A 22,877-nucleotide genomic window follows, 5' to 3' on the forward strand; every position below is an offset into this window, starting at 1 on the left:
ATGTCATTAGGACTCATGCCTTGACCAGGATGTCATTAGTATTCATGCCTTGACCAGGATGTCATTAGGACTCATGCCTTGACCAGTACTCATGCCTTGACCAGGATGTCATTAGGACTCATGCCTTGACCAGGATGACATTAGTACTCATGCCTTGACCAGGATGTCATTAGGACTCATGCCTTGACCAGGATGTCATTAGTATTCATGCCTTGACCAGGATGTCATTAGTACTCATGCCTTGACCAGTACTCATGCCTTGACCAGGATGTCATTAGGACTCATGCCTTGCTTGGAGACACTTGACTTAATTTTTGAAGACATCACAAGCTTTTAAGATAAAAGGTGCCTTGGAGATGGTCTTCCTAAACACTTTCTCAACTTTTTCCCAGCTCTGATTCTGTGTGTGATGCCTCCCCAAATCCTGCAAAGAAAGACAAAAGCCTGTATTCAATGTGCTGTGCAGTGCGGTGGGCATAGGTGACTACAGGAACTGCACCCCAGGTAGCTAAGCAGGCAGAGTGGAGGTGAGGATGGTGGGGCTGTAGAGTAGACACCCCAGGTAGCTAAGCAGGCAGGGTGGGGGTGAGGATGGTGGGGCTGTAGAGTAGACACCATGTTCCTGAGGCCAGTTCTCACAGCCCACAACACAGCCTCCGCTCAGCAACTGACCTGCAGCAGGAATCTCTAGTGAAGGAAGGGAGGGCACTCAGCCCAGGGCAGGCCAGTTCCTCCACTGCCCACTAGCTGAACCTGTAAAAGGAAGGTATAGGAAAGTATGTGTATGTGTGTGTGTGTGTGTATGCGCGCGCGCACACATGTATTAGTGTGTAGTGGTGAACATTAATTGGGGGTTTCTACCCACCTTAGATCATTTAGTCTCAAATAAAAGACACAAAACCTCTATACTTATAATAAGCTTAAAACACTGGAGCTGGGCTGATATCAGTCCTCTGTGCTATTTTATCTACTTCCCTGTCAATAAATAACCCTGATATACCACTTGTAATGTTCCACCTGGGCTGCTCCTGCTCCAGGTGGATGGTCTTCATGGCCATGCTCTCACTATCCACCTCCCCATGGTGTCCTCTTCCTTCGCCTCTCCTTCTCCCTCTCCTCAGCTCTCCTCCCTCTCCTTAGGGTCTCTCCTCAGACCCTAAGCTCAGAAACTGAAGATCTGCTTACCTCTTTTCTGCCCAACTATAGGCTGTAGGTATCTTTATTAACCAACAATTTTAAATTAAGGAGCAAGGTTTGCACAACAAAAGCTGGTAACTGTGAGAATTAGGCAACTAGATCTTCATTCAGGTACAGATTTAGTGTTACAATACACAGCAGCAGACTAAACCTCAGCATAGTGAGCATGTGTATGTGTGTGAATATATGTGAGCATATAAGTATGTGTTTGAGTATGTGTATGTGACTATGTGAGTGTATGAGTGTGAATGTGTGTGCAAGTGTGTATATTTGTATCTGTGTGTGTATGTGTGTGTAAGTGTATGGATATGTGTGTATGCGTGCGAGTTGTATTTGTGTGTGTATATATATATACAAGACAGAACGTTAAAATTAAGAGTTTCTTCTCTGGAAGGTTTAGTGCCAGGAGAGACATTCTCCAGGGAACGTTTACATAAATGTAAAGATGTAATCGTTCCTTTCTCAGGGCACATTTCCTGGGAATTTAATCCTTACTAGAAACAGTGAAAGCTATTAGTGAAAATACATGGTCAATCCACAATCAAAATCCAGGTTGGCAATGTTAACAGCATATGTGGATTTTCTTTCTAGGGTTCCGGCCTCTCAGTGCAAAGCTATTTTAACATGAAATGCTGTCTGTTTTCTCTATGTAGATCCACATGAATTTAATATTAGTAGCTGTATGATGTTTCATTCAACTGGCTATGGCTGCAAGGAGCTGAACCAACCCAACCTTTCCTGGTCTTTTGCAGCCTCAGGTACCCCAGGTAAATTTTTTCTCTTGTTCTAAAGTGAGCACCTGTAAACTAGAAACGGTCTGGTATCTCGCAATCTAGAAACAAAAGCAATGATACAGGAAGTGTTATTCACTACACACGTCTGTCCCGTGTCTCCTACTTTGTGGTACAGGACTATCAGGAGGGACATAGAACAGTTCTCTGCCCTGAGCGCATCCTCCACCTTCTCCATCCCCACTGAACTAGGCCTCAATGGTCTTCAGGACAATTGGCTTTGTAACGCTGCAGGAATTTGGGTCACGGAAGGTTTTAGTCAGCTTTTACTGCAGTAATAAAGTAGTAGCATTAATTTAATCACAGCCCCCCCCACCCCCCCATGCTTGTAGGAAGCACTCCCCATTTTTGGCTAGCTGTCTGGAATGTATCCATAGAGAGAAGTGTGTGAAAATCTGTAAGGCCCCTGGCTTCAAGAGAAAGGCAGGATTACACCCTTCCCCTTCACAGTGGGAAGCCTGAAATCAAAGGCAACTAACAGATTAACACATGCATATCTGCCCCTGCCTTTATTCCTGGGGTGTAACTGGTACAATTGTGAGTTCACTTGTGAGTCAGCAAGGCTGGACTGCTCACTGGTTCCTAAATTCTTCTCTGCCTTCTGCCTTGACTGTTGTGGACTATGATGCCAGGAGTGCCTGGCACTCAATTTCTAAATATCTGTGTATGAAAGGAGAGAAGGAAGAAAATGCAGAGGAAAGAAAAGATAAAGAGGAAGGAAGGAGGAAGGAGGAAGGAGGAAAGAGGAAGGAAGGAGTCACTGGGAGATGCATGTGGAAAGATTCTTATCAGCTCTGGCATCCAGAGCTTCCCAACTTGCATTTTTCTCATTTGGAATATGAAGAGACTGTGAGCATGTATCTCAGGACTTAAAGTCTAAATCATTTGGCCAATTAGATCGTGTTAGGTAGGAGGCCCCTGACTCAGGCCGTCTCTATGCTCGTAGAGGGTCTTGCTGTCCTCTGGTTGTAGGCCTTCAGCCATGAAACTCCAGAAGCCTATGAAGTTCTTTTTAGAACTTCAGGGGAAGACACAATTCCTAACTTTATTGCAGGAAAGAATTTGAGGTTGAGCAAGTTTGCAGCAGAATTGGAGTTCATTAAGAAGAAACTTTATCATAGACTTAAGCACAGGGGCTAAGAGAAAGAATAAGACACTCAAGTAGGTGGGTGTAGGCATCTCATGGGGAGACTAAAACTTACCTGTTTTAGCAGTAGTGTTGCCTTAACAGTAGGTATATATACAATTTTGATGCCTTTTGGGGTACACCCTAGAAGGTTGACTAAGGTCCTTTAGAATTAGAGGGTCTGTCCTGGAGGCACTGGGTTGTCAATTTAGAATAAGGAGAGATTCAGAGGGACACCTGGGCCCTGCCTGCTGTCTGGAAAGGTTGACAACATTCACACATGCACACACTTTATAAAGATCCTTTATAAATGAGATTATAGGGCAGCTCCAGGGGCAGGGGTGGCACCTTGGGTAGAACTGTAATAGAATAAGATAAAGACTTGTGTCACAGTGGTTACACAAGTTGTCAAGACACACCTTTTACCTTTGATGTGCTTTCTTTTGACAGTCCTAGAAAAATCCCAAGTTCACATTTGGGAAAGGAGAAAGGCCATATATGCTCAGGCCTTAAGTGTGGTTACTGCTACCTAATATTTTTTATTTCAAGCCCCTCTATCAGAGGAGTGCTGTGTCATTGTAGATAATCCTTCACAGGAAGTGTTAACTGTGCTGGCACTGGTGACCCTCAGATAGAGAGAAGTTTCAACTGCATTCCAGAGTGAACGATCGCTTTCCTTCCTATGTCGCTTTAATTTTCTATCCTGCTCCTTACCTTAAGCTGCTGTTCCCTCCCCTGTCCAGAAGGACAGGGTGTGTGTCCATGTGACTGTCTCTGACAGTTCATCCAGAGCCTTCACTGCAAGTGTGTATACCCAGGGCTTAGTGGTATCTGAGGGGTTGACTGCTTTTGGGAAGCTCTAGTATGCAGATGGAACTATGTTTGATTTACACTTGGGACCTATTAGTGGTATGGGTGTGTCTTGGGGTGGAGGGAACCAAAAGGAGAGAGGTGGGAATTGTGAATCTGAGTTCCCTGAGTGAGCCCAAAGCAGACTCAGCAGAAACCACCAAGAGTTCTAAATTCTAATCCAGCGTTTCAGATCATTGAGTTCTGTGTTAACCTCCTACAAGAAACCTCTTCAGCTGGTATTAGCTTCATCCATAACTACTGAGTATTTAAATATACAATATGTGGGTTATTGTTGGGAATGTGTGTGTGTGTGTGAATTAGCCTTGTCAGAACGTCATCTTGTTTACAGTTTCTGTGTCAAATCACTGGGTATTCTCATTATCTCATCTACCTATCATCTATCTGTCCATCTATCTATCTATCTATCTATCTATCTATCTATCTATCTATCTATCCATCATCTATCATATATCACCTATCTATCTATCTATCTATCTATTGCCTAGTTTGAGAACCATCTGTAACATTCATTATTTGTTTAATGTTTTAGTTCAAGTTCTTATATTTGATAAAAAGTAAAAGAAAAACCATGTTACCTTTCTACTTCTTTTGCCCACTCCCCAGTATACCTGGGATTATGTAGGATATACTTGGGAAGCCTTGCTATATGGTACAGTTTTTAAGTTTGCTTCTGTAGGTATTTCTCCAAATTGTTTCTACCATTAGAATCATGCTTAGAAAGCCCTTCCCTTACCACAAAATTATAGAAACAGTGGTATTTGTTTCTGTTCTTTTTACAACTGAATTACTTTAAAATGGACTCCTTAAGCCACCTGGAACTTATCTGAATACATGCTGTGAGAGCTGAGGATATAGCCCAGTGATGGTGTGCTTACCTGACACTTGAGGCCTTAAATTCAATTCACACACACACACACACACACACACACACACACACACACACACACACACCATAACTACTGTTTGTTAAAAAGCCAGCTTGTCTTTGTTATATAGTAAATTCATTTCACTTTGGATCTGTTTCTAAAGCATTATGTCTGATGTCTGCTTTCAAGGCAAACTCCCTTTTGATGTCAACATGGGCCGTTTTTGAATTTTTTTTTTTTGAAGCCGTATAGCATAGTTTTAAATAAACATAACAGAGTGCAGAGGGTTCCCCCATTTCTTCTTTTGCAGAATTCTTATTAGTGATGCACGTCAGCACTTGAATCAACAAGTGTCACTTCTGTTATCAGCAAAGCCTATTGCTCCAAGCCCCTGCTTCACAGATGAGCACAGAAAGAGAAGCCACGGGGTCAAGGCCACAACTTCTAGGTGTGTGAGGAACTGATTATTAGATCTTTCCAGTTCCTGAGACCTTAACTTTAACTTTGCAAAATGCATCAGAGCCTGCCTCAGCACAGTCTTGTTCAGGGATAGGAGCTTCCCTATGGCCAGAGTTACTCATTTGCTGGCATTTTATGCCTTCCTTTCTTTTTGTTTTTTTGAGACACGGACTTTTTACTTTACATTTTACTTTAGTCCTAGCTGTCCTGAAATTCATTCTGTAGACCAGGCTGACCTTGAACTCAGAGAGATCTTTCTGCCTCTGCCTCCTAAGTACTGGGATTAAAGGTGTGTGCCACACTACATGTAGCCCAAGCTAAAATTTCAGTAACACTATTGACCTAATTTTTATTGTTTTAAGTTATGTGAAGAGAACGAAACATTTTTTTTTTTTCTGACACAAGATTTCTCTGCGTAGCCCTGGCTGTCCTGGAACTCCCTCTGTAGACCAGGCTGGCCTCGAACTCAGAAATCCGCCTGCCTCTGCCTCCCAAGTGCTGGGATTAAAGGTGGGCGCCACCACTGCCCGGCTTTTTTGTTTTTGTTTGTTTGTTTTTTTTTTTTTGTGAGAAAGAAATAGTTTTTTTAATCTCAGAATTAATTATTATATATCACAGGTGTATTACATTAATTAGCATATTGACTGGTAGATATACATTTAATACAGACCAAAAAAAAACCTCTTTCTAGGTTATAAGAGTGTTATAAAAAGAGTTGTGAAATTATTAAAAATTACAAGACTATTTTAAAAAGTTTAGAGAAGGCAGGTGTGGTGATACATGCCTCTCATGTCAGTAGAGGGGGTAAAGCAGACTGGAGGATCAGTGCCAGTCTAGGCTACGTAGTGAGGTCCAATATCAACCAACCAAGGAAGCAAACAAGTAAACAAATGTGTTATAAGAACAAAGGACCCATCACATAGGTAAGGCACTAAAATGAAGGTGAAGGAATTTTCACACTTCTGCGTATGTGATGAGCAAAGTCCTCACGCCAGCAGCTGTATCTACATCCTGCTGATGGAAGGGCCCAGGCAGGTTATGTGCCCAAGTGAGCACTGTGATGCCTGTTTCATAGATGAGACGTCCGAAGCCCAGGAACCAAATGAGCAGCTGAAAGCCCATGCGTGAAAGACACCGCCCTTGTGAGTGGATGAACTTCACCTGTGTACACAATCGCCTACAAATCTTTCCTAGGTGTTTGGGCACACCGGCATGCCTGTACATCAGCAGGGAGGTGGGCCACCCACCTGCAGAAAAACTCTTGGCTTAAGGAAGTTATCTTATTCCAGTGTTTGCCTTCCTTGTTCTGTCCTGTATGAGTTCTAATCATTCTTCCAGAATAGTTCTTTTAATTCAAACAGTTGTTTAGCTAAGGCAAAGCTCTCAACTCCTCCCATTACTCCCTGTCCTTCCCCAGTTTGTCTGTTTACGTGAGGCACTCTCTTTCCTTCAGTTCATTGACTCTTATTATCACTTGACATCTCACTGACAGGACTCTGAAGAACCGCATCAGCTGTCTGTCTGCAGAGTGATTGCTATTTCATTATTTCCTCTATTGTGGTTTTCTGTCCTCACAATTCACACTGTATTTTCCTGGACACAGCTTATTTCAGAAGGCCAGCTGGAGTCTAGATGCTGAAATTCTAGCCTTAACTCTTCTTATAAATGTGGACTTGGGAAAGTTGGTTGATAGGATAAAAATTAATTATCTCTTATGGATACCCATGAGAGTTAAATAAGAAAGTGTTTGCTTGTCATCAAATGCTGATATAAATTACTAATTTTTTTCTTTTGACCTCCATGGCGAGAACAGCTAGTGCCACCATGATGATGTTTGTGCTACCACTGAGTCTGCAAGCAGGGCATGCAGTCTCTGGGGATATTTAATTCATCCAGAGGCAATTGTGTGCACAGATGGAAGGCAGATGGGGAAGATGCTTCAGGTGCTGCTTCTATGTGTTCTACAAAACCCATCCTTTCCTTATTTCCCACTCCTTAGATTTAGGAGCAGCAAATACATGGGTTGGATTCCTGCAGCATTAACTTCAAAGATACCTTAGGACCAAAGTATGGGGCAAGGAAGATGCTCACTAGACTAGATTTCCTTAAAAGATGAAGCAAGAGAGTCTCACTGAAAGCCTCTGATTCTGGCTTCATCCTCTGGTCCTACAATTTACAAGCCTTTGGCTTAAGATCGACAGTGCCCTACACGGGCTTTCGGTGTGCTGTCAATTGAGGACTATAGACATCCCAAGTCTGGCCTCCCCCGTGTTTCATCAGTTTTACAGCTGAGGAAGATAGGGCTCCAACATTAGACTTTGTAAAAGGCAACATTTAATTGTTGCAAATGCTAGGATTCGGCAGTTCTGTCTTACCCCTGATTAGAAAGAATTACCATTTTGCTAAGGACTGTGAACTTTCATTCCCGGATCTCTGGTCTCTTTGACTGGTTTTCTCTTTCTTCTTCCTTTCTGGCACTGCAGAACGCTGTCACTGACTATCAACTAAGTGATATTAAACTTTGGAAGTACAGACAGCTTCCTTATCACTCACCGATTTAGTACATGTTCTGAAGTTTTGCCCTTTCTACTCTCACTATTCCAATAGCTTAAAGAGATATAAACATGTGCTGGGGTGGCTTAAGGTAGTTCCTTTTTTAAAAAGTTAAAAAGCCATTCTTCTCTTATTCAATACATCCCAACCACAGTTTCCCCTCCCTTCACTCCTCCCTTCATCTCCCCTCTCCCTAGCATCTACTCCCCCCTTCAGAATAGCAGGCCACCAAGAGACAACCAAACTTGTCAAAAAAAAGCTACAATGACAAAGCCAAAGCCTTCACTTTGAACCTGGACAAGGCAACTCAGGTGGAGGGAAAAGAGTCCCAGGAGCAGGCAAAAGAGTCAGAGACACACCTGCTCCCCATTAGGAGTCCCTTGAAAACACCAAGCTACCAGCCATCACATATGCATAGAGGAGCTGGGACAAGCCCATGCAGGCCCTGTGCTTCCTGCATCAGTCTCTCTAAGCATATATGCTCCCTGCCCAAGTTGACTCAGTGGGCCATACTCTCCTGGTGTCCTCCATCCCCTCTGACTTCTACATTCTTTCCTCTCTCTCTTCCACTGATTTCCCCAAACTCTAAGGGGATGTACCTAATAGAGATCTCTAATTTAGTCTGTCTGTCTGTCTGTCTTTCTGTCTCTGTATAATGTCTGGATGAAGGTCTCTGCATATGCTCCCATATGATGCTGGTGGAAGCCTCTCTGATAATGACCACACAAGGCATGGATCTATGAGTATGGCAGAAGATCATTAGGAATCATTTCATTTTTGTTGTTTTGATAGTCATGCTTCGTTCTACCCTAGGGTTCTAGACTATTCATTCTCTACTGGTTACTGGCCAATCCAGGCAGTTTGGGGCATCTGCTCCCTCTCGTGGAGTGGACCACTCGTTGGCCACCCCCACAAGTTTTGAAAATGTAGGCCAAGGCATTTGTGGCTGGGTTGGTGACCAGGTTTCTATTTCAGTAGCTTGCAGAATACCTTCCCCACATTAAATACAATAGAATTTAGGGGTGAAGGCCCCAGGTAGGCACACAAGCTTGACCTATGTTCAATGGGTTGTATGGATGTTGCCCTTGGCCATGGGACTCTGCAATCAGTTTTTTTTTTTTTTTTTTGGTTTTTCGAGACAGGGTTTCTCTGTGTTGCCCTGGCTGTCCTGGAACTCACTCTGTAGACCAGGCTGGCCTCGAACTCAGAAATCCGCCTGCCTCTGCCTCCCAAGTGCTGGGATTAAAGGCGTGCGCCACCACCGCCCGGCTGCAATCAGTTTTTGAAGAGCAACCCTATATGGTAAGGACAGGAAGTAGTTTGTTTTGCTCCTTAGCACTATTTAAAAGTTAAAACTAAGTAGTAGATCTTACATGCTGAGTATGTATTGTATGTACATGTGTGTGGCAAGCACTTGTCTGTGGATGCCTGTGGAAGCCAGAGGCCAACAGGAGTGTCTTCCTCAACCACTCTCCACTTTATATTTTTATCTTTTAAATAGGGTCTCTTGAGGAATCTGGAGTCTGTCACTCACGCCATTCTGATGGGCTAGCTGGTCCCTTGGGTCTGCCTGTCTCTGCCCTCCAAGTGCTTTATCTTTTTATTATTTATTTATTTATTTGGTTTTATGAGAGACAGGGTTTCTCTGTGTAGCCCTGGTTGTCCTCTGTCTTGGAGCTCGATCTGTAGACCAGGCTAGCCTAGAACTCAGAAATCTGCCTGCCTCTGCCTCCTAAGTGCTGGGATTAAAGGCATGCACCACCACTGCCCAGCCTCCCAGTGCTTTACCAATGTGCTACTATGCCAGGTTTGTTATATGGGTGCTAAGGATCTGAACTCCTTGGTCCTCATAGCTGAACCAACAGCACTTTTTCCACTGAGTCTTCTCTCCAGATCCTAGAAAATTAATTGACTAAAGATGTACATTCAGTTCTTAAGGCATGCAGAAAATGAAAGAAAAATTGCTTTCTTTAAAAAAAACCATTAAAAATTTGATGCTTTTTACTATTTCTTCATTGTTTTTAATGCTAAGTGCTCTCAAACACAGTTGAATGCATCTGTTTGCACAACACATGTCTATTATGTCCAGTCAACATAAGGAGAGGGTTTCCTACATTATTCAAATATTTTACCAAATAGATTCAGATTGCATGAACTGTGTCTCTGGCATGTTAAGAATACAGAGACAATGGAAAAATATAAGACCAACAAAGAACTTCATATCCCTTCCCATGTGGGATTGTTATAACCCTGTGTAGGATATAGGGCTGTAAATATTTCCAACTTTCAGCTGAGGACTCTTGGCTCAGAGACAGGAAAGAACTTAGGCTTGGCTAGGATCATGGTCTCTGATGCTACCTATTAGCTTGGGGACAATAGTTTTTCTAAGATTTGTTGGTCCTGAAGCTTACTTCATCTTCAGAGTTCTCATTAAGAAAATGAATAAAAACGCCATTGTTGAAAACATTACTGAAATGCATGACTTGGTGAAGAAATAAATTGTTAGGAGTGTCTTGGGGGTACTGTGTTAGGCGAGAGCCCCTAAACTAAAGCTTCATAGACTTGGAGGTAAATCTGCCTCTGATGGGATAAAGGACTTAGCTACTTTGCATCTGTAAAATGGGTACATGGACAGTCTTTGACTCAGGGCAATTATGAGAATTAAACCTTATATTATATTGGAAAACATTTATAGACTGGCACATCATATGTGTGTAATAAATATTATCTGTGATTACCAACATTGCTCAAAGTCATGTTGTTGTGGCTGGAGTCATTTGAAGTGTTTCCTAGAGATTGAATTATTCATGTGTGTACTTAAGGAAATTATGCCTTCAGGGCTATTCTGCCTGGCTCCCTCATTCATCTAATAAGCCGGTATTGAGTTCCTAAGTAGAAGCTACATGCTGTAGAGCTCTGGTCTCTATAAATTCGTGCACCTCCTTCTCTGAAGCACAGTACACTTATCTCCTCTGCGAGGTCCTGCCAGAACGCCGGGTGGATTACTCCTTTGCACATTCAGACCCTCTGTGTGACTGGTTTCCACATGAACAATGGCTCCGGGAAGAGTCCTTTCCCCCACCATCTCGATCATTTTTGTACCAGTGCTTTACTTGAGCTCAGTCGCACTGATTGAAGTGAGCTTGCTTTCTTTCACATGGAGATTTGAATTCCTCCTGCCATGTATTCAGTCTGCAAGATGTGTGCAAAACAGCTTTGCAGACCTCTGGAAACAAAAACAGGCTGTTTTACTGTTTGATTTCGGGAGATAACTCGAACCTTTCATAGTTTATAGCAACTGAAATGCTCCTTTCTGGCCCATACTCTGTACACTTTTCTCTTATAATAATAAAAAACATAATATGGCTGCATGAAGAAGCCCTTGGGGGTATGTGTCCTATATCAGGAAAATAGTTAAGCTCTCGGGTCCAATAGGAGCCTAGAACAATCTAAACAAAACAAACAGAACCTATGGGATTAGGGTATGTATTTAAAACCAGAAGCAGGCCTTGCAAGTTGTATGGCACCTGATAAGACATTAACTAAAAATGGAATTTTCTGAATTATTTCTAGAAAAATATTCAAGGTTCTGAAAGCCCTCCAGCACATGTATTACATGCAAGCAGAGAAGGGTGGCGGCTGATAGGAAGGCACAAGCCAGCATCTTGTCATCCACACATACATGAGTTCCCTTTGTCCTCGTCTCAGGTTAAGACAGCCCACCGGAAGATGGGTACCAGTCTTTTCATAGTCAACACAGAAGTCCAGCTAGAAATGGAGACTGCCGTTGTCAGATGTTATAATTTCTATCATATCAGTCACCCTGCAATGCTCTCAGGAAGGTATTCAATGCAGTGCCTTCAGAACACTGATCTTCACAGGCTTCACCAAGCAAGCTCCTAGTCTGGACCTAACTGGACCTGTCAAGATTGGTCAGGAATTCCTAAGGTCAGAGTTTCCACCTTTCTTTCATGTGGGGCAAAACGTGTGATTTCATCCACCTTTCACAGTTACAAGCAAGTGCTGTTCCCACTTTCATCCAGCAGGGAAGAGTGACATTAAACATGTCACCTTGGTGAAGCTTTGCATTCACCTTCCTGCTAATGAGACAGAGTCCCTGGGGACTTCCGTGAAGAGCCAAATCCTCCAAAATTTCAGGAGCAACTCATCTGAAATCTTATTATGAGCAGGTTCCAGGGGGAATAGAGTTATGGCAGACTTGCAAAAATCTATGGACAAGTTCCCTACAGCAAGTTTCCTGAGGGACCCTCCATCCCACTTACAGGTACACAATCATAATTTCTTATTCATTTTAAAGGAACAGCAGTGGACCCCAAAAGGAAGCTAGCATGTTGTGTTGGCAAAGTGAAAATGGGATTTTCATAACTGCCCCTTTTGTTAACTTTTAAAATCAGGATATCACATTGTAACCCAGACTGGTCCAAAACTCACTATATACTGGCCTGGAATTGGTTGAAATCCCCGCTCCCCTTCACCCTCTCAGATGACAAACACGGGTCTCTAGGCCAGGCTCTCTTTTGCTTCCTGCTCTCATGCATGCCTCTTTTGTCACTCTTTCTAGGCAGGGCGCTTTTGCGCCAGTACCTAGTTTAGGGTCCTCAAGTGCACTCCTTCCTCATTCCCAAACCAATTTGACTCCGAGTTCATAAGCAGGGATTCTCTACTGGTCAGCAAACTCTGCACCACCATTTTCTTACCGCGCCCCCACCCCCACCCCCGGTCCCAACCCCAGCCCCTCATAGAACTGCTTCTTTGAAGAGAAACACAGCCAGCTTGGGGAAGCTGACCTAAACATCCTGAGGAAATAGCCACAGTAAAGAGGCTCCTCAGCCTCATTTCCCTAAGGAAATAATCAGCACCTCTGCCCCGAGACAGCTCCAGGTGAATTTGGAGCTCTGGATCACCTTCGCACGCTTGGAAGAACGGGCGCTGGCAGAACAGTCTACTCCCAAGTGCGCTGCCAACCACTGTCACTTTTAACCATCCAGGTTGGGCAGGGGAGGTATTGTGGATAGAAGCCGGGGTCCGGGGTGCCCGCTCCCCTTTTCTGGGTCCTTCAGATCAGCCCTAGGTCCCCAGGGTCGTCCCCAGCGGGGTAGGGGCTCTCCAGTAAGCCAGTCTGCAGTGTAGACAAGTAGCCTCGGGATCACCGGGAGGCGTCTCTCCGGGCGGACCTTAACAGGATTAGGGAAAGCCTGGACTACTGGCCTAACAGCTTGAGGCAGGGCGCAGGGAGCGCGGATAAACAGGCGGGCTCCGGGAACAAAGGACAGAGAAGCGGATGCGCGTTGAGCAGGGAAGGGACGTCCTCCTCTAGCAGGAGGGAGATGCGCCCAGGCCCGAACCCCGCCCCGGCCCGCCCCTCAAAACCTCTTTTCTTCTCGATTGCGCTCGGAGGCTGTCGGTGGAGAAGCCGGGAGGGGGCGCAGTTCGCCTTGGCCGCCCGCTAGTCCCGTCGCACCCTTCCTCCGCCGCCACCCCCAAACCGAGAAGCGCACAAAGAGCGCCAGGCCCGACCACACACCTCCCGGCGGGGCCGGGCTGGGCGGAGGGCGGGGCCGGCGCGCTCTTGGCTCCTCTCCGGCACTGCGCATGCCTGGCCGCGGGGAGGGGCGGGACCGGGAGCGGAGGGCGCGCACGCCCGCACCATCCCCTGGCGGTGTCGGGCTGGCGTCCGGGCTGTGGCCGCGCGGCGCTCGTGCGCGTGTGGGAGCCCGCGGGATCTCAGTTCGCGCGCCGGGGATGTGCGGGACCCTAGAGGTCACCGGCACCGGTGCGGATCGGGCCCTTGCTGCACCCAGTTTCTGGTTTTGGCATTCGTTCTTTCGGGGCCACTTTCTTGGGCAAAGTGCTACCAAAGGGGACGGAAATGTGGGCGCGCGCGCGAGTGGCAGTGTGGGCGGGCGTGTCTTTTGTGTGGAGTGCGCTCCCGCGCAGGTGGGTAGCTCGCGCCCAGCAGTCACAATACCAATGGGACCCAGGACCTCGAGCCTTTGATTCCGCGACCCAGGGTTGGGCTGCCCTGTTGTTCAGATACCTTGTACAGTATACTGTCCACCTAGTGGTCGCATCAGCTCCAGGAATGCTTTATTTGGGGGCAGTAACGGGACTTTAGAAGGACCGCTTTTTGGAGTCTGGCGGCTGGCATCACAGTTGGGCGCCTTTTCTTCTCAACCTAGAGAGGAAAGAGACTTGAGGACAGTGGTTGTCCTCGGCTGATAGGTACACATAAATGTCCCGAGCCAGCCGGTCCCGCATTAGACAACAAAGAGAGGCGTTCGCGGCGGCGGCGGGGGAGGGGCGCGGCCGGGAGGAGGCCGGGGCGGGCTGCGGCGAGCTCGATGGGGGTGGCGCTGGCTCTCCGCTCGCTCAGTCCCGGCCTCCGCCCGCCCCCGGCCTGGCGCGCGCCAATCGCCTCCCCCAGCGATAGTGTCAGTAGCATTGTAGTGTCAGCTCCCGTCGGTGACGTTGCGCCTCCCTCGTCCCCCTCCGGAGCCGTCTGGCTGCAGAGGCTCAGTCAAGAGGCGGGTAGGAGAGGAGGAAAAAGCGCTGAGTGAGGGCGGGCGGGAGGGAGGGAGGGAGGGAGTGGAGGAGCCGGGGAGGGGCTCCTTAAAGAAACGCTGCTGTCGCTCGCCTGCTCGCTTTGCGCTCGGCATTGTGGCCAGCCAGCCGGGCACTCGGGGGGCACGCGCGGCCGCCGCTCGAGCTCTGCCCCCACCCCAACCGCCAGCAGATCTGGGGTGGGGACCCAGGCGGGGGCTCTTGCAGCCACTGCCCGGTGCGGACTGCACGCAGAGACCCACTCCTCCAGGCGCCGAGAAACGAGCCACGGAGCCCTCCGCAGCCGACCGGCCTCCCCGCCCCTGACTACCCGCTTCCCGGCTGCCTTTGTGGCTGCACCTTCTAGCTGCCGAGCCGAGAGCCGGCTGGGGCGCGGCGCGCACGGCGGAGCGATGCCCAGCTCACTGTTTGCAGACCTGGAGCGCAACGGCAGTGGCGGCGGCGGCGGGGGAGGCGGCGGCGGGGGAGGCGGCGGCGGGGGAGGCGGCGGTGGCAGCGGCGGGGGAGAGACTCTGGATGACCAAAGAGCCCTGCAGCTTGCGCTCGATCAGCTCTCCCTGTTGGGACTGGACAGTGATGAGGGCGCCTCTCTGTACGACAGCGAACCGCGCAAGAAGAGCGTGAACATGACCGAGTGCGTGCCGGTACCCAGTTCCGAACACGTCGCGGAGATCGTAGGGCGGCAAGGTGGGTCCGGCAGGGATGGGGACCGGAGGGGTGTGTAGGATCTCCGGCCGCCGCCTCACTGTGAGGGCGGGTGCAAGAACGCGAGTGGTGGCGCGGGGGAGCCTTGGGGAGGGAGGAAGAGCCGCGCGATGGGCCGGCGCACTAGACAAAGAAAGTGCAGGCAGGCTGTCTTCCACCGCGGCGCCAGTGCCGCGGCGGGATGCACTTTCTCCTGCTAAAATCACTGCCTTCTCCTCTAGTGCTCCAGACTTAGTCCATTCTAGGAAAGATGATTTAAATTTGATACTGGGGGAGGGGACCTCTGGTGGTCCTTTGGGAGGGGGCGGTGTGTGTGTGGGCGTCCGATGGGACAAGGATTCAGGATTTCTGCAAAGCGGAATGGAATGGAGTCCGGAGAAGGAACAATGGGTCCCAGGACTGCCATCCTCTTAACCCCACCCCTAGTCCTCCAGAGCCTAGGGATCGCGGCTTCCCAGGAGCCCCTGGTGTCTTCAAGGCAATCAGTGTGCTCAGTAGGATAGCAAAAGCATCTCCCTAGATGACTTTTCTGGGGTTCTGCGCTTGGCTTGGGACCACTGCAGTCACTAGGGGAGGGCCAGGCATCCACTGGGCTATTTATTCCTCGAGCGTTTCGAGGACAGAGCCCGCGGTTCAGCTCCTAGCGCGGCTCGGGGTCAGCGAGGGAGACGCCCCCTTTCTCTGGTCGCGTGCTCTGCTGTCCAGCTGCCTTGGGCGCGGGCTGTCCCGGGTCTCCGCGGTTATCCCAGGATAATGGGCGTGTCTCTTTCTCTCTCTCTTTCTCCTATTCCCTCCCTTGAACCCTGGCTTCCAGGTTGTAAAATCAAAGCTCTGAGGGCGAAGACCAACACTTACATCAAGACCCCAGTTCGCGGGGAGGAGCCTGTCTTTGTTGTGACGGGCAGGAAGGAGGATGTGGCTATGGCTCGGAGGGAGATCATCTCTGCCGCAGAGCACTTCTCCATGATCCGAGCCTCTCGTAACAAGAACACGGCTCTCAACGGCGCTGTGCCCGGACCGCCCAACCTGCCGGGACAGACCACTATCCAAGTGAGGGTGCCATACCGCGTGGTAGGGCTCGTGGTGGGGCCAAAGGGCGCTACGATCAAGCGCATTCAACAGCAGACACATACATATATTGTGACACCCAGCCGAGACAAGGAGCCGGTTTTCGAGGTGACCGGGATGCCAGAGAACGTGGATCGCGCTAGAGAGGAGATCGAAGCTCACATCGCGCTGCGCACCGGTGGCATCATAGAGCTGACAGACGAGAACGACTTCCATGCAAATGGCACAGACGTGGGCTTTGATCTGCATCACGGGTCCGGCGGGTCCGGGCCGGGCAGCCTCTGGAGCAAACCCACCCCAAGCATCACTCCTACACCTGGCCGCAAGCCCTTCTCCAGCTATCGCAACGACAGTTCCAGCTCCCTTGGCAGCGCATCCACAGACTCTTACTTCGGCGGTGGGACCAGCGGCAGCGCTGCTGCCACTTCACGCCTGGCGGACTACAGCCCTCCCAGCCCTGCCCTCAGTTTTGCTCACAATGGAAACAACAACAATAACGGCAATGGTTACACCTACACAGCCGGGGAAGCCTCAGTACCTTCCCCGGATGGGGGTCCTGAGCTGCAGCCTACTTTCGACCCAGCTCCCGCCCCACCACCTGGGACACCCCTTCTCTGGGCCCAGTTCGAGCGGTCGCCTGGAGGTGGATCTGCAGCACCAGTATCCTCTTCCTGCTCTTCTTCGGCATCCTCATCTGCCTCGTCGTCCTCGGTGGTCTTTCCCGGGGGTGGCGCCAGCAGCACACCCTCCAATGCCAATCTGGGGCTGCTGGTGCACCGCCGACTGCACCCGGGCACCAGCTGCCCGCGCCTGTCTCCGCCCTTGCACATGGCCACAGGGGCGGGAGAGCACCACCTTGCTCGCCGCGTGCGCAGCGACCCGGGCGGTGGAGGCCTGGCCTATGCTGCCTATGCTAATGGGCTAGGCGCGCAGCTCCCTGGCCTGCCCTCATCGGACACTTCGGGCTCCTCCTCGTCCTCTAGCTCCTCCTCCAGCTCTTCCTCCTCTTCCTCCGGGCTGAGGCGCAAAGGCAGCCGCGACTGCTCTGTGTGCTTCGAGAGTGAAGTGATCGCTGCGCTGGTGCCCTGTGGCCACAACCTCTTCTGCATGGAGTGTGCCAATCGCATTTGTGAGAAGAGCGAGCCCGAGTGTCCTGTCTGCCACACGGCGGTCACTCAGGCCATCCGCATTTTTTCCTGAAGGCAGTGCGCGCATGCCGTGCACTGCAGGGAAGGAGGGTCCCCTCCCTAGACCCTCATTCCCTAGGGCCTACCTGCCCAGACACCTCTGGTGCCCACCTCTTTCCACCCCACCCACCTCACTCTCAGAGATCCTAGAGGAGCTCGGAAAGCTGTAGTATCCGCTCATTTTTAAAATGTCATTTTTAAACAAAGGAACTTGCCAGGATCTCTGCATCAGGAGTACTGTAGCCTCCGAACCACCTGAATTGCATGCTCTATAAATAATAGGAACGGCGACATTCTAGTAATGATAGTTTTTACACTGTACTTATAGGAAGCTTCCAAAAGAAAACCCCACAAGTTTTTCATTTTCTTGAAGTAGAAAAATGAACAGTAATTATGAAGATGATTAATAATTGTGCTATGGGATGTGTGGACTGTTTTGTGTGTTTCCCTTTGTGGGTGGGTTCCTACAGCGCTCGTTCTAGAACACAAGTGGATCCTTTTTGAATGTTCATGGAAGGGCCAGGAGTTCTGTACAGCCAGGACCCTGCAGCTTTATTAAAGTTAAAACTGTAACATATCTCTTATATATTAAAAAAAAAACCTTTAAAAGTTTTAAAGAGAAATTGCATTAATACAGATTGAAGTATTTTATTCTTTTTTTGACTTGAAAAATTATATTTCATATTGCAAAGATGTTTACAAGTATTTTAATTTAAGTTCAGTGAACTTTTTTGTAGCTGGGTTAAATCTTTTTATTTTTAGTATGGCCTTATGGCAAAGAACACTGTATTATTTTAATAATCACACAATTGTGACGGATTACAAACCATAAAATGTATAACGTTTTGAGCAGTATTCTGTTGGGATGGAGATTTTATAGGTTCAGACAAATCTTCTAGATCTGCTTCACCCAGCATATTTTCTATTCAGTGATATAAAGCATATTTTATTCTATATTATTACAAAAAAATGGAAATGTATAAACATGTCAAAAGGAACAGTTGATGCTTTCTAACATTTGTATAAATAGAATTCAGTGCAAATTACAGAAATTCTGTTGCACCGCTATAGTTTTAGTGTTTCTATTTTAATACATTTGTTTACCACTCGTTTATGTATATGTAGGTGACGTTACTTGAGCTTAAATGTACTTTACTGAGCAAAGTTTAAAAAAAAAACAAAGTATATTTTATTTTATGATAAAGGGCCTTTAACCTCATGGTCAAATACTAATATTATATTTGCTGAGACAAGATTTGAAATTGTATCAAGAGTTTTATTTTTCTGACATTTAAAGTTCTACATAATAAAGGTAAACTTAAGTAATGGTGCTACTTCATTTTTTAAGTATTTCTATATAAATAAAACATTGAAGAAAAATCAGTGTTGTATGGTGACTTGATTTTTTTTAAAAAAGCCTCTTGGGGTGTAACTTTGAAAAGAACCATCTTTTTTTTCCTTTCTTTGTTTTTTGAAAAGAACCATTTTTAAGTGATAGATTGAGAGGTAATGTCTAGATAAATCATGTAGTTTATCAATAGAGCAGACTCTATTTTGGGGTCAGATTTGTTTGCGTAGATGGTGACAAATAAACAGTATATATATATATTTTTTTTAAATTGCAAACTTTTTCCTAAACCAAGACTTATTTCTCCATTAGACATAGCTGAAAATGCTTAGGGACCATGATTTTTTTTTGGGGGGGGGTTCATCCCTAGAACATGGTTGCTTTATTTTTAAATCAGGAGATGAAAAGGAAATGGGAATATTAAAAAGAAACGTTGGCACTTACAGCCCACACACACCTGTCAACATTACCCAGCAGTATTAAGAAAATAAAGGGTGGAGCTGGCGATCAATTTGAATGTTAGTGTTTTAAAGGGCCTGGGGCTCAGGGAAGTAATAGTCCTGCTCAACCCTGAGGCTTGGAGAAGTGAGCCTCCTTGAGGGAGGTCTCCTTGAGAAGGAAGGGATGGAAGCGGCTGTCTCACAGCTGAGGGCCTCGCTGGACCTGAGCTGTGTCTTACCAAGGCCTATCTTTTGGTCCAGCTAATTGGTGTTGACAGACTGTAAGTGTTAACTGTTTGTTGTCGCCCTAGAAGATTTTCTGTTTGTTTCTGGCAGCAGCTCCACCCACCCCTTTGTCCCATGTGAGTGTGAGTGTGTGTGTGTGTGTGTGTGTGTGTGTGTGTATGTGTGTGTGCTTGTGTGTGTGTGTGTGTGTGTGTGTGTGTGTGTGTTCTCTGCTGGGTGAGTAGCAACTAGTTTTGACCTGAACTTTGTCTCCTAAAGACTATTCAAAACTTCCTGACTGGGCTACTTCTGGAAAACAGTAAGGAGCAGGAATGTGATGGGTGCATAGTCTAATCTTAGCAGGTGGCTCTAAAGAGAAAGATTATATATATAAAATATATATAAATACATACATATATATGTATATATATGTATGTATTTATATATATGTATGTATATAACATATATATGATTATATGGACTGTTCTCTGCCCCTTCATGCTGACATTTGTTCTTAGGGAAGCAGTCAGTGCTTCCACAGCTCCTGTCTATTCTAAATGACATGGACATGCCTTCAGGTAAAAGGAAAGGAGTGGCCCTGCTTAGAGAATTTCTGGCATTGTCTTCAATTCTGCAAAGTTCCAGGCTACGTTAGGACTTAGCTTAGACCTGGCAGGGAGAGAAGCTGTCAGGGCTCAGCCCCATCTCACTTAGCTGTCTGAAAATGCCTAGAACAGAACCAAAATTCTTTTTGCACTCATATTCTTTAGTATCATTACTTTGCCTTTCTGCTTTAACCGAATGAGTGCAGATGATACAGGGGAAAAGAAAAGTCGTGGATGTGTCCCATCACCAGTTGATGTATTGTTTATTTACCTAGGTCCCTTTTATTGATGTTATAAACTTTATTGTATACGACTTGAAAATAAATAAAAATATCTCACGCCAAAATGAATGGGACCTAAAGCCTATACAACTCAAGGAACTCCTATACAGTGAGAGACAGAAGCTGTAGGGGAAAAAAGCTGAATTGAGACAAGTGACTTGCACAATTTCTTTCTTTTTCTTGTGTATATGTGTACATGTATACACAGAAGCCAGGCACCTTCTGAAATAAGGTCTCACTGGATCTGGGGCTCAAGGAAGGATTCTACTACACCAGCCGCTCCTCAAACCCCTGGGATTTCATGGCCTCTGCCTCTTCAGCACTGGGGTTGAATCCACCATGCCTGGCATTTAATATGGATGCTTGGGATTCAAAATCAGGTCCTCTCTAGTACAGCAAACACTTTGCTGATTGAACCCTCTTCCTGGCCCCAGGCCTGCCCTGCCTTTCAGTGTGAAGAGGGCACTTTTGCTGATAGGAATTTGGGAGACATATTGTAGTACATCTAAGCTTCTCATGGCTCTCTAATGTGGCTTTTCCTGTCACCAGCAGGAAATACAGATGCATGCTAGTGATCTTGCAGGAGAGTGGCTTACAGTACAAATTAAGCATTTTGTTCCATCTTCCAGGTGACTACTGTGGACCAGTAACTACAGGAGTGACAGTCCTGCAACTGAAAATAGGAGGGTGTCACATCTATATTCTCTAAGCACAACTAGCTTCCCCCTTTACTTCCACAGTCTGAAATCTATCATTCCACAGCAACAAAACACCAGCTAGCAAATGTCTCCCTTGAATGACTTACTCTTGCTTTACCTATGTATGCAGAATACTGGTTCCCAACAGGGCTGGTTATGTGACACACACACGCACACACACACACACACACACACACACACACACACACACACACACTACTTGGTCCCTTTGCTTATAAGTACATATGCTTAGTGCTGACCACTTGGGGTTGGATAACTTATCAGAGTTATTTTCTGTGTGTGTGTGTGTGTGTGTGTGTGTGTGTGTGTGTGTGTATGTGTATGTGTGAGTCACTCCCATTCCTGAGGAGGCCAGAAGAGGGTATCAGATCCTTTAGAGCTGAGTTACAGGCAATTGTGAGCTGTCCAATGTGAGTGATGGGGACTGAACTTGGATTCTCTGGAAGAGCATCAAGCTCTCTTAATTACTGTGGCATCTCTCCAGCCCTTAAGATATTTAATTTTAAATTAAATTAAATTTATTATTGATCTGGGTTTGGTGATGCATGTCTTAAATCTAGACCTTAGTGTGTGTGTGTGTGTGTGTGTGTGTGTGTGTGTGTGTGTTGGTCAGATGGCAACTTTGTGGGGTTCTTAGGACCAGACTCAGGTCACCAGGTTTTGGTGGCATTACTTTTCCCACTGAGCCATTTCCCTGCCCCTTCCCCATGCTTGTTCACTCACCTGTGACTTTCCTGTGACTGCCCAGGGCTCGTGGCATTGAGACTTCATAGTGTCATTTCTTAGTAAGACACAAATAGATCACTCACAGTATCCCAAGAAGACTCAACCTTGATTTTCTCCTTAGGCCATGCTCTCTCTGTTGTTACATTCCCTGTAGCCGGGGACAAAATAAATAGAAACTTGCAAACTTCTCCTGGGTATATCTTGAAGTGTTTTCCTTATTTGTATTTCATGCGTTCCCCTTAGTCTATCAAAATTTATTCTTGGGGAAACTGCCAATATGTATCAGGAACTTCAGTCATCAACTGACACAGAAATTTTATCATGCAGGTGTCATATTTTCAAGAAATGGGGACAAATTTACCCTTTCTAAGGAGTTTTGAGCCTGCTAGCTAGCCATGATGCAATGACTGGTAGTAGATATTTTGAAAATGCCACAAGCTTAAGGTAATTTGGGAAAAGATGGAAATTTTGCTGCTTACACTCATTTATTCCCTGCTCCCCACAAAGAGAGACAGAGTATCACTATGTAGCTCAGGCTAGCCTCAAATTCATTGTCTTATCTTAGCCTCCCAGGTTCCGACAAGCCTTTGTTGGCATGCCTGGTATATAGTCTTTATTCTTCAGAGGGTCTTTTCCATGGTGGTCTGATCACTAAGTTGATAAAGTTCTTGCCTCTAAAGTGTAAAGACTTCAATTCTACTCCTAGAACTCACTTAAAAATGCTGGATAGGCATGGTAGGGCACTTGGAATCCTGTGACTGGAGATGTAGAGACAAGTAGGTCCTTGAGGTTTATTGGCCATCCAGCCTGGCCTACGCTACAAGTTCCAAGCCAATGAGAGACTTGTCTTAGAGAAGGTGGATAGCATTCTTGAGTAGGACACTTGAGGTTGTCATCTGGCTTCTACATGCATGGATGCATGTGTGCTTGTGTGTACATGTGCATGTGTAGAGCAAAAACAGAGGATCCTTCTTAGGAAATTCGGGCCCTTCTAATGTGTGGATTATCATAGACAACATCAGAACTGGGACCCCAGTCATGGATTCCTCTAAATCCAAAGCTCCCTTCTTTAGTAGCTCAAAAAAATGGCTTTAACCAACATCATTCTCAGAAAAAGTGAGCCGTC

The 22,877-nt window shown here is 46.7% G+C and overlaps 1 protein-coding gene and 2 long non-coding RNA genes across 3 annotated transcripts in view; 1 reads left to right on the forward strand and 2 right to left on the reverse strand.

The window, feature by feature from the left end:
* Positions 1 to 19: 19 nt before the first annotated feature.
* LOC116102509 overlaps positions 20 to 22,877 on the reverse strand; it is a 28,367-nt gene continuing 5,509 nt past the window's right edge. Inside the window, exons 2-3 of the long non-coding RNA XR_004123205.1 lie at positions 21,749 to 21,899; positions 20 to 424 (exon numbers count right to left, since the gene is read on the reverse strand). This is a non-coding gene — a long non-coding RNA (uncharacterized LOC116102509). The remainder of the gene's footprint in view (positions 425 to 21,748; positions 21,900 to 22,877) is intronic.
* Positions 9,861 to 14,920, reverse strand: LOC116102507. Its single transcript, XR_004123203.1, has 3 exons — positions 14,787 to 14,920; positions 13,924 to 14,061; positions 9,861 to 11,091 (listed from the first exon to the last, which is right to left on the reverse strand). It is a non-coding gene; the product is annotated as an uncharacterized LOC116102507 (long non-coding RNA).
* On the forward strand, positions 14,399 to 18,787 carry Mex3b (mex-3 RNA binding family member B). The gene is made up of 2 exons (XM_031387212.1): positions 14,399 to 15,134; positions 15,967 to 18,787. Exons 1-2 carry the CDS (start codon positions 14,840 to 14,842, stop codon positions 17,418 to 17,420), a joined length of 1,749 nt encoding a protein of 582 aa, XP_031243072.1. The 5' UTR covers positions 14,399 to 14,839; the 3' UTR covers positions 17,421 to 18,787.

This window comes from Mastomys coucha, unplaced genomic scaffold (assembly GCF_008632895.1).
Source record: "Mastomys coucha isolate ucsf_1 unplaced genomic scaffold, UCSF_Mcou_1 pScaffold21, whole genome shotgun sequence".
In the NCBI taxonomy this organism is placed as follows: Eukaryota; Metazoa; Chordata; class Mammalia; order Rodentia; family Muridae; genus Mastomys; species Mastomys coucha.